Source organism: Ursus arctos, unplaced genomic scaffold (genome assembly GCF_023065955.2).
Source record: "Ursus arctos isolate Adak ecotype North America unplaced genomic scaffold, UrsArc2.0 scaffold_6, whole genome shotgun sequence".
NCBI lineage: Eukaryota > Metazoa > Chordata > Mammalia > Carnivora > Ursidae > Ursus > Ursus arctos.
Window position 1 is genome coordinate 28,867,293 of NW_026623078.1, and position 13,891 is coordinate 28,881,183.

Below are 13,891 nucleotides of genomic sequence, written 5' to 3' on the forward strand. Positions count from 1 at the left end.
CATCCTGGCAATAAATCCCACTTGATTGTGGTGTATGATTTTTTTAAATGTATTGTTGGATTCAGTTTGCTAATATTTCACGGAGGATCTATGTCCATTTAGAAGTATTGGCCTGCAGTTCTCTTTTTTTTGTAGTGTCTTTCTCCGGTTCCATATGTGATGGAGGCATTTTTACAAATCTCAAAAAACTAAATGGAGTAAAAAGCTCACACAATAATCAGTGGGGTGAATATATAGGTTGTACATTTATTATGGTTATTAGCAAACCAAAAATATAGAGACAACATAATATATCTATAGTAAAATTCATGCATATTATAAGGTCTGTTAATTTGGGTCTCAACTCAAAGTGACATCAGGTGTGTTAGCAGCAAGAAGGGTGCGGCAATTTATTATAGTTGGAACAGAGTACACGTGTTCCACCCACAGGTTCTTCCAACACGAAAAAAAGCATACCAAATGGTATAACCTAATATAATACTTTATTGTCTAATACATTACATATTGTATAATTATCAAGCAGGATCCAGTATTGACATTTGTGTTCTAGGTTAACAGTTACATTTACTAGTACTTATCATGTGTTCTAACAAATTAGTTTTCTACCCATTCAAATGAGAAGTGAAGTGCAAATTGAACTTACTAGCAAGGATATTCTCTATACATACTAATTGGCATAAAATATGAATAGAAAGGAATAATTTACAAAGACTACAGGAACCATCCTTTCACATGTAGTGAAATCAGAATCATATTTCTGTTTTCCTCACTTTCGCCAAACTGGAAATTGGACCCAATAGGGTCATGCAAACTGCTCCCCCCAGGAAGCCCCACTGCAGGCTAACGGGAAGGGCTGTGTGTCTTTGTCTTTACTGCTTTCAACACAGAATTCCACTTGCTATTCCTTTGTTCTAACCATTCTTTTTTAAACCTGTCTTGAAAAGAACTATGGTTATCTTCATCCTCTGTCTCAGAGATGATTTCCATCTTCTGAATGATGAGTTTAATAAGCTCATGCTGTTTTTCCAGAAGAGAAGTGAGATCCTTCAGCCTAAAAGGATATACATGTCTTATGAATTTATCGTCAATTATCTTTTCAGTCCTCGTGTGCAGAAAAGCCTGGGTTACTAGAAGTATTCTCTATCAGATGGGCTGTGTCCAGGTCACAGCTTCATGGTAGTCATAACCCTTCTAAGCAATACACATTAAGTTTAAGTGTTCTTCTTCAGGTTGTACTGTTAGTTCTTGGCCAGTTTATTTTTGTTCCCATTTTAAAGATTAAAATGCTATTGCACAGAAAGAGTGAGTGGCTTGCCCAAGGTCATAGAGTTAATAAGCAGTTGAACAGGGCTTTCAACTCAGGTACATTAACTCTAAAGCCCGCATGCTTAACCACTGTACACTATATAACTTCTCTAGGAATCCTCAAAATGTGTCGAAGCTTTGGTATATGATGCAGATGGCTCGTGGGAATGCCGTTTAAGATACTGACTGGCAAAACCGGTGAATTGCAGCAAATAAGTTGTTGCGTCTAAAAAATTTCTCATGATTCTCAATATACTATGACATCAGTCAGCTCAAGTATGACTTAATATAGGAGGTAAACGCAAATATACAATATAACTTTATACATCATTATTTAAAAGTTTTAAGTTGCTCAAATGCAGATATAAAGAAAAACACATACCGGTATTTCTGCTTCAATATTTCTATTTCTAGAGATGTGTCAACATTTGGAATTTCCTGTCTTGTTTCTTTGGTGCAAAACATAAACTGAAATATACGCTGTGGGATAAAAAATGAATAGTTACTCAGGTTGAACTCAGTTCAGGAACTATTTCTTGAACATGTGCTGCGATTCAGCTGCTGAACCAGGTACGCCAGCACCACAAATAGCCAAGACATAGCTACGGCCCTCAAGGAGCTCACAGCTGTTGAGAGAAACAGACATATAAAGAGCTATAAAACAAATCATGAATAAAGTACAAGATGCATAGATAATATAGAAGGAGGAAATTGGAGTGAAAGATTGTTTATGAAAAGGTTTAACTGGATCATCTTATATTTTCTCATGAAAAATGCTCATCATAAGTGGTGGTATTCCATACAGGATTAGTTCTCTAAAACTGCACCATTATCCAACACATCTGAATTTCCCATGAGGACATTTCTGAAATGCTATTTTAATATATATTTTTAAAATTTAGTGTCTTTCAAACCATTGGTAGACTGGAATGGGTCAAGAGCAGATATGAAATAATAACTAGGAATGAGGCACTTCTAAGAGTCCAGGCAAGAGAAGATGGCAGTCCACATAGGCCATCCAGGAAGCCTAACCAAGCAAACATGAGAGTGACTGGGTGTGAGGGGTCAGGAGAGGGGAAGGAGACATCAAGCATGACATCTTGCACAAGCAAATGAATGGCGTTGACATTAATTGAAATAGGAAACTTTGGAGAGAGAAGAGGCTTTTTTTCATTTTTTTCTCTGCAGGGGGAGTAAAACATGGGAGGAGTGAAAATTGTGAGTTTCTTTTGCATGAGTTTGTTTTGAATATGCAGAATTTGAGGTACCTTGAGACATACCAGTGAAGATGTCAGGTAGACAGCTGGACGTAGGAGCCTGGAACTCAGAGCTTTAGGCTAGAGAATCAATTGCTGAGCCTTCTGTATTTTAGGAGTAGTTGCAACCATGGATATGAATGAAATTAAACAGGGAAGTAGTGTAGTTAGAATAAAGCCTAGGCCGATACTCGATCGACTTTATCATTTCATGGCTACACAATGGAAAATTAATATGCAAAGAAGTCAGAAAGACTATTCATAGAGGAGGAAGCCCAGGCATGGCCAACATTAGCATCCAGTACTTCTCTCAGTACAGTCCCTTTTCCATTATAATGCAGTGGCTTGCTTAGTCTTCAACACTTAATATATTTTCTATAATGTTCACTCCCCATGCACGTGTGTGTGTATATATCTGAGCTTAAGTACATACGTGCTCTATATTTGCACACACATTTTTTTGCACATATATGTAAGTGACATGTGACTAAGAAAAACAGAAAAGCTACACTGTAAGAAAGATACAGGGCATGGCTGACCCACCAACCCACCCATCTACTCTCACAGGGGTGTGGTACACACTTAACACAAATGTTGTGAATGAACCAGTAGGACAAATGCCTCCTTCCCGTTGCCCAGCACTTTCTCACTGTGGGTTAATCATGCGCTTATTTTTTTTTTAAATCACAATTACTTGTTTCCACAGGTATGGCGACTCAGTCTATCAAAGGGTACCCTTAAGGATAACACAGTGAACAGATGTCAGACGTACCATGCTGATGTTTTTCACATGTACTTACTAGTAACCCTGTACATCTGGGCCTGTTGGGATACACCACGATGGATTTCTGATCTACTTTGCGTAGGAACCAGAGGGGCAGCTTCTTCTCTAAGCTGGTATGAAGCTCCACCTAACGTGCAGTTTGGATTGATTGAGAGGGATCATTAATAAGCATCTGGAATTTTACACCACACACAGCAGCCATTAGTACAGCAAACTGAAAACTGTCTCCTGTGTCCTGCTTTATGCACAAGCAGCCGGGCTGGCCAGGTTCCCTGTCTCTCAGCTCATCCATTGACAAGACAGGGGCAGCGATCCGCAGTTGGGGCAAACTGTTTAAAGAAGGAAGTCAGTGTAAGTGAGCAGATGTTCACTGTTCAGGGACCGTGACTGACACCGGGCATATAAGACTTGGCCCATACTCGGGGCACCGCACTACAAGCTGCACACAGCCGGGCGGTGCGGCAGGCATGGCGTGCACCTGTGACAGGGGAGGAAGCTGTGCTGAGAGGGAGGACCATGACAGGAACCAGTGAAAGGATGGCAACTGCCACATCGAAGGGTAGTACTTCGACTTTTCAGGCTGTGCTATTGGGTGCAAAATAGTTTATCCATGACCTATCTTGAGTCTAATTTCTATTTTCAGAGATACAATCTTTTGTCTCATTTAACAGATTAACCTTGAGTTGATATTTAGTTTACTTTTTGTTTGCCAAATTTATCTTTTTTATAGTCCTTTGTGTCTGTTTAGATGTATTTTTTGTAATTACCATGTAGGTGAGAGTTTGCTAAGACCATCAGCTTTTTTATAAATGGGGATTTCAGTGGTTCACATCCACAAATGGTGAGATGCTAAGAACTTTCCTGACCACCTGTTTAAACGCTCTGTATCTTGCTTCCCTATTTTTATAGCACTTACCACCACTTAACGTGCTATATATTCCAGTTTCAAGAACAGCTATGTTTTCTTCTCTTTTATTCACAACACTAATTAGGTATTTTATTTGAGTTTCTATAATAAATAAATTCCAAGGTTCCCTTTTCCCTTGGGTCTTAAAGACAATATTCCTTTCCTCTTGCAATAGACATTTTTTCAGAGGTCACATGTTATCCACTTACTTGATTGAAAAAGATTTATTCAAGTCTAGTGCCTGCCAACAGACAAAGCACGAGGTGTGTCTTAACTCTGTTCATTTTCTACATAGGACCTCCCAGATTTCCTTTCTCAAATATGGTCCTGGGGAGGATGGCAAGCAGAGCTTCAAGTCCAACCTTGGTGGGTCTAGAGGGACCCACTGAACATGGCTCCCGTGGGCTAAGGGCTCATCTTCACCTCCTCTATCTGGTGGGTTTCCCATGTGGAAGGTAAGGCTCCGTGGGTCTCCTTTTGTGATGTGCGGCCTGTCTGTACACGTGGAGTGTCTACAGCTGCCAGCCTAAACTGGAAGTGGGGATACTAATGTTGAAAACTAAAGCGCTCCAAGTTCCTCAAAATACTCACGACGCCTGTCTTTGAGTAACTGTTACATCTCCCAGCATGCACCGCCCCAAGAAGCTCTCTGTCCCCACTTAGGGCTGAGATGACTTTGTGAGAAGACTAAAGGTCCCTCCGCTCCAGTTCTGATGTGGCCTCAGACTGAGGTTGTAAGTCTGACAGAGAGAGTTGTACGTGGATGTAGAGATTTGCTTAAAAAACAGCTTAGGGGAAATAAAAGAATGGCTTCCTGGTTTTCTAGCCAGTGCCTTCATGATCCAAAACAAGGAACAGATAACACAGGAGCACTTGCTTTGCCTGTTTCCTTTACAGGCCTTTGTGCTGTTGTGTTTCAGCAAAGAGATCCAATCTAATATAGAACTGTGCTTTTCATATCCACTGTCCTGACAGTGTGGTTTAGTGGGCTTCCCCCAGATGTCTTATGTAGTGCTGTTGCTTCTTTTGTTTTTACTTACTTCCCTTGATCTTTTCAAGAGTTGCTATGAAGTACTGCTGACAAGCCTGCGAAGAGGTCAATACATCTCTTTTCCTCTCCTCACCCACCTCCTTCGAGTCCTGCACTCCATCTTTGTTGCAGTAGTAACTGGTCAGTTAGCTCTTCCTTCCTCTAATCTTTCTCCACTAAATCAAGATAGTAACAGATCATCTTACACACCACTTTCATTTTGTTCTCGTTCTTTGGAAGAGCTGATAATAAGGTCCACTGACTAACAAAATAACTTGAAGCACTTTCATCTTTACTGCCCTTTCTTTCAAAGCTAAGGTTTTCGGAGGTGCCTGCCTGGCTCAGTCAGTAGAGCAAGACTCTAGATCTCAGGGTTGTGAGTTTGAACCCCAGGTTGGGTGTAGAGATTACTCAAAAATAAAATCTTTAAAAAAAAAAAAAAAAGCTAAGGTTTTCTTTTGCTATTTTTAAATGAAGCCCTCTATCTCTTGAGCAGCCTTAGTACCGTCTAAGGAGCCATCCTTCCAGGCCAGACGGCCCTTCACCCCTCCTTAGCCTAACTTCTTGTTGTCGTCAGCCCTTTGCTCCTGCCGGGTCCCGCCCTTCTGGACAGGCCTTGCTCTTCTAAATCCTATCTTTCTATGTCTGACTCCCATGCCAGCTCTTCCATGTAGCATTTCCTTAGCTGTGCTTGCATTCATTTTCTGTACCTAACATTTTAACCATTTAATTTATATATTCTTGCTCCTTAAATGTGCCAAGCCCTCTGTATAATGTACAGCGTAGTCACAGAAAAGAGAGTTTAAGGATGGTTCTAAGTTGATTTTGATGTTTTATACTCTGAATGTTGATGTGCTCTCTCATTAGACTGATTTTACTTATTAAAGTCAGTAAGTAACTGGGTGACTCATGCTAAGTTGTACTGTGTGCCACACACATGTGTATTGGAGCATTTTTCAGAAATAAACATATGCTAATAGATAGCTGAGTAACAGAGAAGAAAGCAGCATGACAAAAGTGAAGAGGGTCAAGTATAAATCTTACCATGAATTTGTCTTTTTTCTTGAACTGGCCTAAGTTTCTGAATGTGTATGTTCAACTGGTCATCAGATATTTTTGAAGCATCAAATATTCCCATTCAAATTTGAAATTTAAAGACAATGCAAATAAGAGCATAGAAATAGTTTTGCATTGTGTAACAGGAGACCACCTCACAAGATTCAACAGCCAAGGACCTATCCAGAAGCCTCTGACTCCAGTGAAGTCTACATCAAATTATCTAGAAAAATGTAAGGAATATGACAAAGGAACAAAATCTCATGGATGCAGTGAACATTTCAATAGACCATGCGGTGTGGGAACCTTGCATTGCTGTGGCCAGAGTATCAGGAGCTCCTTGCACCAGCAGGGCTGTGATAAGACAGAATACCTCACACCTGTCATATTCTTATTTAGCAACTAGCCACCTGGTTGGCCACATGTTGACATTGAAAGAGGCCCAGGTAATTTGTCAGTTTCTCTGCTGAAATTGTTCTAGGGAAGTTTTTTCATCATTTTGGATTCTTTGACTACAGCAGAAATGATTAGTGCTTCTCAGCACTAAGAAAATATCTGTTTTAAATAACTTCACAGAATGCAGCTATTCTCATACATGAATAATTAAGATGATGCTAATTTCAAGAAGTTTTAAATAAATACAATACTTACCTGCATAGCAATCCTCTTCAACAATGCATGCTTCTGGACCTCTGCAATGTCACCAACTGCCAAACCAATCTGAAAAACATCACAGCACAGAGTCATCACCAGTTTAATGGCTCACCTAAAAATGCACCAAGATCTCTTTGGCTGCAGTGAGAGAGTGAGCATGTAATTGCCTAGCAGTGGCCTCAACACACATGACTAACACATCTTGCAGCAAACTGCAAAGCCTGTATACCTTTGTGACAATGGTAGCCACATTGGTGGGTTCAGTAATTTTAAGTGTTATCATAAAAAATTAGAACACACAAATTAATCTGAAATTTATTTTAATTTAAAATAAAAATTTGTTATTTTTGGAGATGACAGGGGTGATATAATATCAAATGCCATTGGGGCAGCCACGCAACATGGTTGCAAACTCCAGGAGTTTAGCATCTAAGGTAAACAAGAGTGTATGGACAACATGGAAAAGTTAATAGCAAACTGAGGTGATGCAGAAATGTATACCTTACATAGGTCTGGCAGGAAGAAGTACACCTCAAGGGTAGGTGTGGCTTCGGTAGCAAACAAAAACAAACAGTAACTCCATCTAGAAATCCACGGCTTCACAGAATTAGGTGAGGGGAACCCATCGGCTCAGTTCTACTCAATCCAGATGAAATCCACTTACTTACATTAGCTGATGCACATCTGTTAGACAATCAGTACCTGCCTATGCTGATCCAGCCTCCTGGCTGCTGAGGCTCTCAAAAAGCTTAATGTCAAGTAAACCGCATGAAAGAAGGGCTCGGTCTGTCCAAGTGAGCACTGTATGCGCAGTGCTTAGAACCATACAGGGCATACAATAAGTACACAAAAGAGCTACTGAGTGAATGAGCAGTGAAAGAGTATATTCCAGGGTGTGCAGACTAGCACTGAGAACCATGTATAGTCAACAAGTAGGACTTGGCAGGATAATGTTTTTTATTTTTAATTTAGAAGCTTTTCGGTGGGCATTCTCTCTAGTTCATATCAGCCTCCATCAAAACCAGCTGTCTCATACCGACTGCTTCACACATTTAAGATACTTGCCTAGGATCTGAAGACATCTGATCTTGTGAGGCATAGAGTAGATAAATTACTAATAATTAATTGTAGCTAACATATATTTAATGCCAACAGTGGGGAGCTTGGTGAGGTCTGAGTAAGATCCAGATCATGAGGACCCTTGCGTGCCATGCTGATAGGTTTAGACTGAATTGAAGAGTCTTGGGGTGGGGGGTGGGGAGGATGAAAAAGTCACCGACAGGTTCAGCTTTTCCTTAGAATGTCACTGTGGTGACAATTTGCAGGAAGTATTAGAGAAGTGAGACCAGATAGCCTTTGGGCTACTGCAGCAATATGGATGAGGAACCATAAGGTGTGAGCCAACTGGAAGTAGGCATAAGAGGCAGCTATTTACTGGAAGAAGTGAGGGAAGGGCAGAGCTGAATCTAGTGTCTTCCAGTGATCTAAGTCAGATGACCAGGAAGGGGCTACTGAGAGGTAGCAGCAGAGTTTGAAGGAAAGCACACGTTGACAGTCTGGCTCTGTTGGGTTTGATCTTCTTCTGGGACATGCAGGTAGAGATGGCACCAATGTGTACTACTGCTAGGCCAAATCCTCTTCTAGATAATTATCTCCCAAAACAGAAGAGATTCTAAGGGAAGAATGTGGGCTTTGGGTCATTCGTTATTATTCTTCGTGCTATCCTTTACTTTTCTAGGTCATCAAAATAAAACTCTGGAGTTGCATCAAGTAAGTGAATCAAAACATTAAGTAGTCGATATTTTCTTTTCTTTCCAGAAACACTGTATAGAGCAATCCCTGGTGCACAGACTCGGTAAAAGTGAATTGAATGTGTGCATGTACGCATAAATGAATAAGGACAAAAAATGCTCTGTAACATCAGCTCAGGCATTCCATGGACCCGGGACGTCCGCTGCCTGCATTGGCTAAGATGCTCATGGCTGGAGCAGGTTCTCTGAAGGGCATGTTCATGTCTGCTGAGGATGGTCAGCCTGCAACTGGTTTACACATGGCACCTGAATGCCACAGATGCCCTCGTGCCTGGGAGGCTCTTCCCCACTTGAATCTCTAGTCAATGAGAAATTTAAAGGCAGAGGTGAGGTTTTAATCCTTCATTCCACCAAGATCTCTGCCCAGCCTCTGACTCCCCACCCCAACCCCAGAGCAGCACACACCATTCATCTTTCCTTAGTCTGCTTCGTATTTCCTCATAGCATTTATCATCCCCGTGACATTATATTACATATTTATTTATTTACTATTTAACTTCATGACGAGGTTATAATGTAAGGACTGGGTATTGGTCTATTCACCACTGTTTCCCAGCACCTGGATCAGTGTCTAGATTCCTCATAAATATCTGCCCAGTGAATGCATCTTGGCATCCCCTGGGCCTCATGCTGTGCCTGGCATGCTAAATGAATGTTGACTGAATGGATTTTATAATAGTTCCTTTTTCCTTTCATGATGGGAGATGAAGGAGGCTAAGAATAATTATCATTGCTAAATACCCCAAATGATCAACAAAAAGAAAATATAAGGATAAATTACTTACAAGTAAATTCATGAGCACAATTGGCACAAACATGGTAAAGGCAATAATCTGTATAAAGGACAGAACTGGATATGCCAATTCGTTTCTCAAAAATGGTTCTAGGAAGGCGTCACGATAATTAATATCTCCTAGCATCATGCTGAAGGTCTGGATTATAGAAAGCAGTGGAGAGCTGAAAGCATCCTGAGAAAAGATGGTAAGGTAAAAGTGAAATGCAAAATGCATATAATGAAAAAATATTTCTTGAAGAGTAAAATGATAAAAATCATATTTAGAATACTTTTTTAAGTCACAGGACTATAGCTACTGAAAGTGGTAAGAACTACTAATAAACTAACGATAAAGTCATCAAAAAGATCTTTTCTGTATCTAAAACAAGTCATCATGCATTATATATAAACATTTTGACAATGGAAAAAAGTCATTGAGTTAAACTATATTTTTTCCTGCAATAAAGATCATTTGAAGGCAATTTTATCAGATTAAAAAAAGTGCCATGTTACTACTAATTTTCTAGGCCATTCAGATTTAAGCATAAACATGTATTCCCAATATTCACATCAACAAAATCAACTGATGGAGCTGCCTCACCTGCAAACTCAGGAGGACGTAAAAGCTGAGGCCAAAAGCCAGGAGAAGGAAGACAAACACGACCGTAGACCTCAACAAAGTTCTCATAATTACCTCCAACATAACGATGAAAATTCCACAATTTTCAAATCTAGGGAAATTAAATTAAAATATATATTTACTTTTCTGGTCAAATTATATTTCATTCAGTGTTAATGGTTATCGTGCATTAGGCAGTATGTTTCACAGATGAGTAACTGAGGCCACTTTCAAAAAGGAGACATGAGAAATCATGAATAGCTGTCTTATTTTCAAACTGTCAAACGGTTTTCTTTTCTTGTTAATGTTTGTCTTTGTTTTACTACTTGACCACTGGGTATCACTTCAAACAAAGTAGGAGAGAAAAGTCTTCCCAGGATCACAGACGGCGCTCCGAAAGCTTGATAAAGAGATCCTGGAGATGAGTCACGCGGTGCATTCACTGGAGACTCTGAATGAGCTCACGCACCTGAAGGGCACCCCCGTGATTTACACGGCCTCCTGAGGTTTCCTTTTTCGCTCCTAGGAGCCAAAATTGTGAAGTGTTTAGGAAGATAATGGATGTGTCATCTAGCCACCAGTTTGGACTTTTCCTTTGGCAAAGACAACTTGTTAAAGGGGGAATTGTGAGACTTTAAAGCTGAAATGGACTTTAGAGGCTCAGAAACTAAGTTCCCAAAAGATGTCCAGTAACTCAGGAAGCTCACTGATAATAGCAAAGCCAAGGGAGTCCAGTACCTGGACTTGCCTTGAAGCCTCTTGACTTCCAGACCACAGTTCTTCCTACCCTACCATGTCCTTTCCAAAGGGCGCGACTCAACCCCACAGCACTGTGCTTGTGAACAGTGATGCAAAGGATATGGTAGGAAAAACATGGTCCCTGGGGTTAGAAAGACATGGGTAAAATGTCCACTTACTAGCTGAGATCCTGGGAAAGTTCCTTAACTCAGCTCTTCATTTTCTTCTTTTATATACTGTGAGTGATAACATTTACCTCTTATTATTGTAAAGATTATATGAAATAACATTATCTCAACATTAGCAAGTGTGGGAGGTGAAGGAGCTTAGTCCTTTTTCCCCCTCTAGAATTAGGTTTTTTTGAACTTTTTTCTCTTATATCACTGTTCATCCCCATACCTATCACTTCATTTTGATTATTTTAATCTAAAGTAAATGCTTAGCAAATAAAGTAAATAAATTCAAAAATATCTTTACCAAGTAAAGCCAATAATAGCCTATACTTTTATTCCCATTTACTTCCCACATTTAACCTAGATTTGTCTAGACCAGTGGTTCTTGACCCCAGGCGATTTTGCCACTCAGAAGATATTTGACAATATCTGGATACATGTTTTGTTGTCAGATAGTGGGGGTGTTGCTACTAGCTATCTAGTGAATAGAGGCCAGGGATGCTGCTAAACATTCTTCAATGCACAGGACACCCCCCACATCAAAATATATCTAGCCACAAATTTCAGTAGTGCCAAGGTTAAGAAACCTTGGTCTACACTCTGAGCTCCAAACCTCCCTCACCTTTTCCTTAATAGTGCATAAAAGGTATCTTCACAGTCTGAAACAATTGGAAAAGGAGTAAGCCAATTACAACTTTATGGTACTTAAAACAGTTCTTCTAATATTAAAAATACCTAAGGGATATAGAAATCATTCAAGCTGGCTTTACCTCTGAAGATACAATAAGAAGTTCATCCAATAGAAGTATATAGCAATCGCTCCACATTGCCACTGCACAGACGCTGGTATACCAATGAATAAGGGCGACACAAAAACGATGCTCGTTGTGTAGATAACCCATTCAACTGCGTTGGCATTATCCAAAATATAGTTCCTTTTCTGGGGTTGAAAAGAATTCAGAACTACCACATGTAGAGACCAAGACCTGGCATCTTACACACACACACACACACACACACACACACACACACACACACACGTTGACCAGCAGCAACATTTTTGTGGCAGTGCAGCTGGAGAGGGTTAGGACCAAGAAGCCATCTCCTACCATCATTGACTAAACTCAGAGCCCTGGGTATGGACCAGTATTGGAGGTGGCCCAGCCTCTTCTGTTGACCTGGCACACTTTGGGAATCTGATACTTAAGGAAATTCTACAACTTTCTGGGCTTTCTCTGTAGAGTCCATTCCTTCTTAAGGAAATTCCTGGGGAGCTGCATGTTAGTTTAGCTAATTCCTTTCTGCCTGTGTGAGGACATACATGTGAATTTCTCAGGATACAAATAAACTAAAGCTGCTTCTAAGGAGGTTTGAGACCTGTGCTAATACTTAAGGACCATAACAATTTGATGTCATTTCCTGCTCTTAAAGATTTCATGTTTTGGACATCAAATTTCCTATAGAGGCGATGATTTTAGTATCAATAAAAAAAATGTGGAGACCAACTCTGTTAGAGAAATCATATAACTTTAGAGTTTACTTCAGGCTATAATCTGTAAACAATGAAAATTATGACAAGATTAAATAATATGCCCTAAATCATTTAAGCTACAATGGAACAATATAGTCTAATTCTCAGAATTGTGACAATTTACTGCAACTATATAAACACACACACACACACACACCTACATACACACACATATATACACATATATAAGTACTTGCAATGCATGTCAAACAAATGTGAAGCATTGTAACTATCATTAACATTCTTTAATGTAGATATCAATGTGCTTATATAACAAATTTTCACATAAAATGAGGTATTGTATAAAAGATATATATCTTATAAAAAGATGCAAAAAAACCCAAAAAATAAATAAAAGACTTTAAACCTCCACACTGAGAAATAAAAGATTGATGCCAATTATTAGCCAAAGTAAGGACTGTAGATAATTCACATAATTCTTGACTCTGATCTGAACTTGGTCCACCCATTAAAAAAAATAAGGTATGAAGTAAAAATTATGCTATAAAGAGTTCCCAAATTTTATTATAACTTGAAATTTCATCCAATAAAGAAAAGCATTCTTATTAAGAAAGCAATTCAAAGAAAAGCCCATTTGAAATGGAGTCATGGACCAAGTAAGTTCTTTATAAATTGTTACATTCAAAAGTTTCAAATTCAAAATCTATTATGTTAGCAAAATATCTGATATCAGAGAAAATACAGAAAAGGCATTCATAAGTTCATTTGTAGCCAAGCAGAGCCATATGGACTAGTACAACTAGAACATCCTTACTTCAGATTTACCAAATAGGCATCATTCAGTGCAGGAGTCTTATCTAAAATCATGGGATTTCTACAGTTTGAAAAGTCTATGCTTGGTATTTCCAATCCACACATTTGCCAAGTTATGTGATTTTATTCTGATGTATATTGCTTCAATAATAGTTTAGAATTTATGTTCTGCATATTAAATATTTGCAACTTTAGAGATATAAAATGTATTGTGTACCTGTTGGAAAATTTGGACCACTTCTTTGCAATATCCAAATATACTTGATAAAAAAACTAAAATCATACAAACTTTTATAAAATATGAATTCTGAAACACAAAAGTAAAAACAGTTATGAAGGATATCAAATAAAACACTTTAGTGTCTTCATAATTTCCACTAGTATTTTTTCTTCTGCTTCATTCCTACGTACTGTTCATATTTACTTTAAATAGAAAGTTACTGTGATACTAATATAAAGACAACTCATACTCATTTCA

General features: G+C 39.0%; 1 protein-coding gene across 1 annotated transcript in view; it reads right to left on the bottom strand.

Annotated features, from left to right (window-relative positions):
- Positions 1–328: 328 nt before the first annotated feature.
- Positions 329–13,891, bottom strand: part of TRPA1 (transient receptor potential cation channel subfamily A member 1) — a 50,550-nt gene continuing 36,987 nt past the window's right edge. The window contains exons 20-27 of the mRNA XM_026495899.4: positions 13,631–13,720; positions 11,879–12,048; positions 10,180–10,309; positions 9,589–9,771; positions 6,990–7,058; positions 3,362–3,472; positions 1,688–1,785; positions 329–1,051 (exon numbers count right to left, since the gene is read on the bottom strand). Of these exons, the coding sequence (XP_026351684.1) occupies positions 841–1,051; positions 1,688–1,785; positions 3,362–3,472; positions 6,990–7,058; positions 9,589–9,771; positions 10,180–10,309; positions 11,879–12,048; positions 13,631–13,720 (1,062 nt within the window). The 3' untranslated portion in view covers positions 329–840. The remainder of the gene's footprint in view (positions 1,052–1,687; positions 1,786–3,361; positions 3,473–6,989; positions 7,059–9,588; positions 9,772–10,179; positions 10,310–11,878; positions 12,049–13,630; positions 13,721–13,891) is intronic.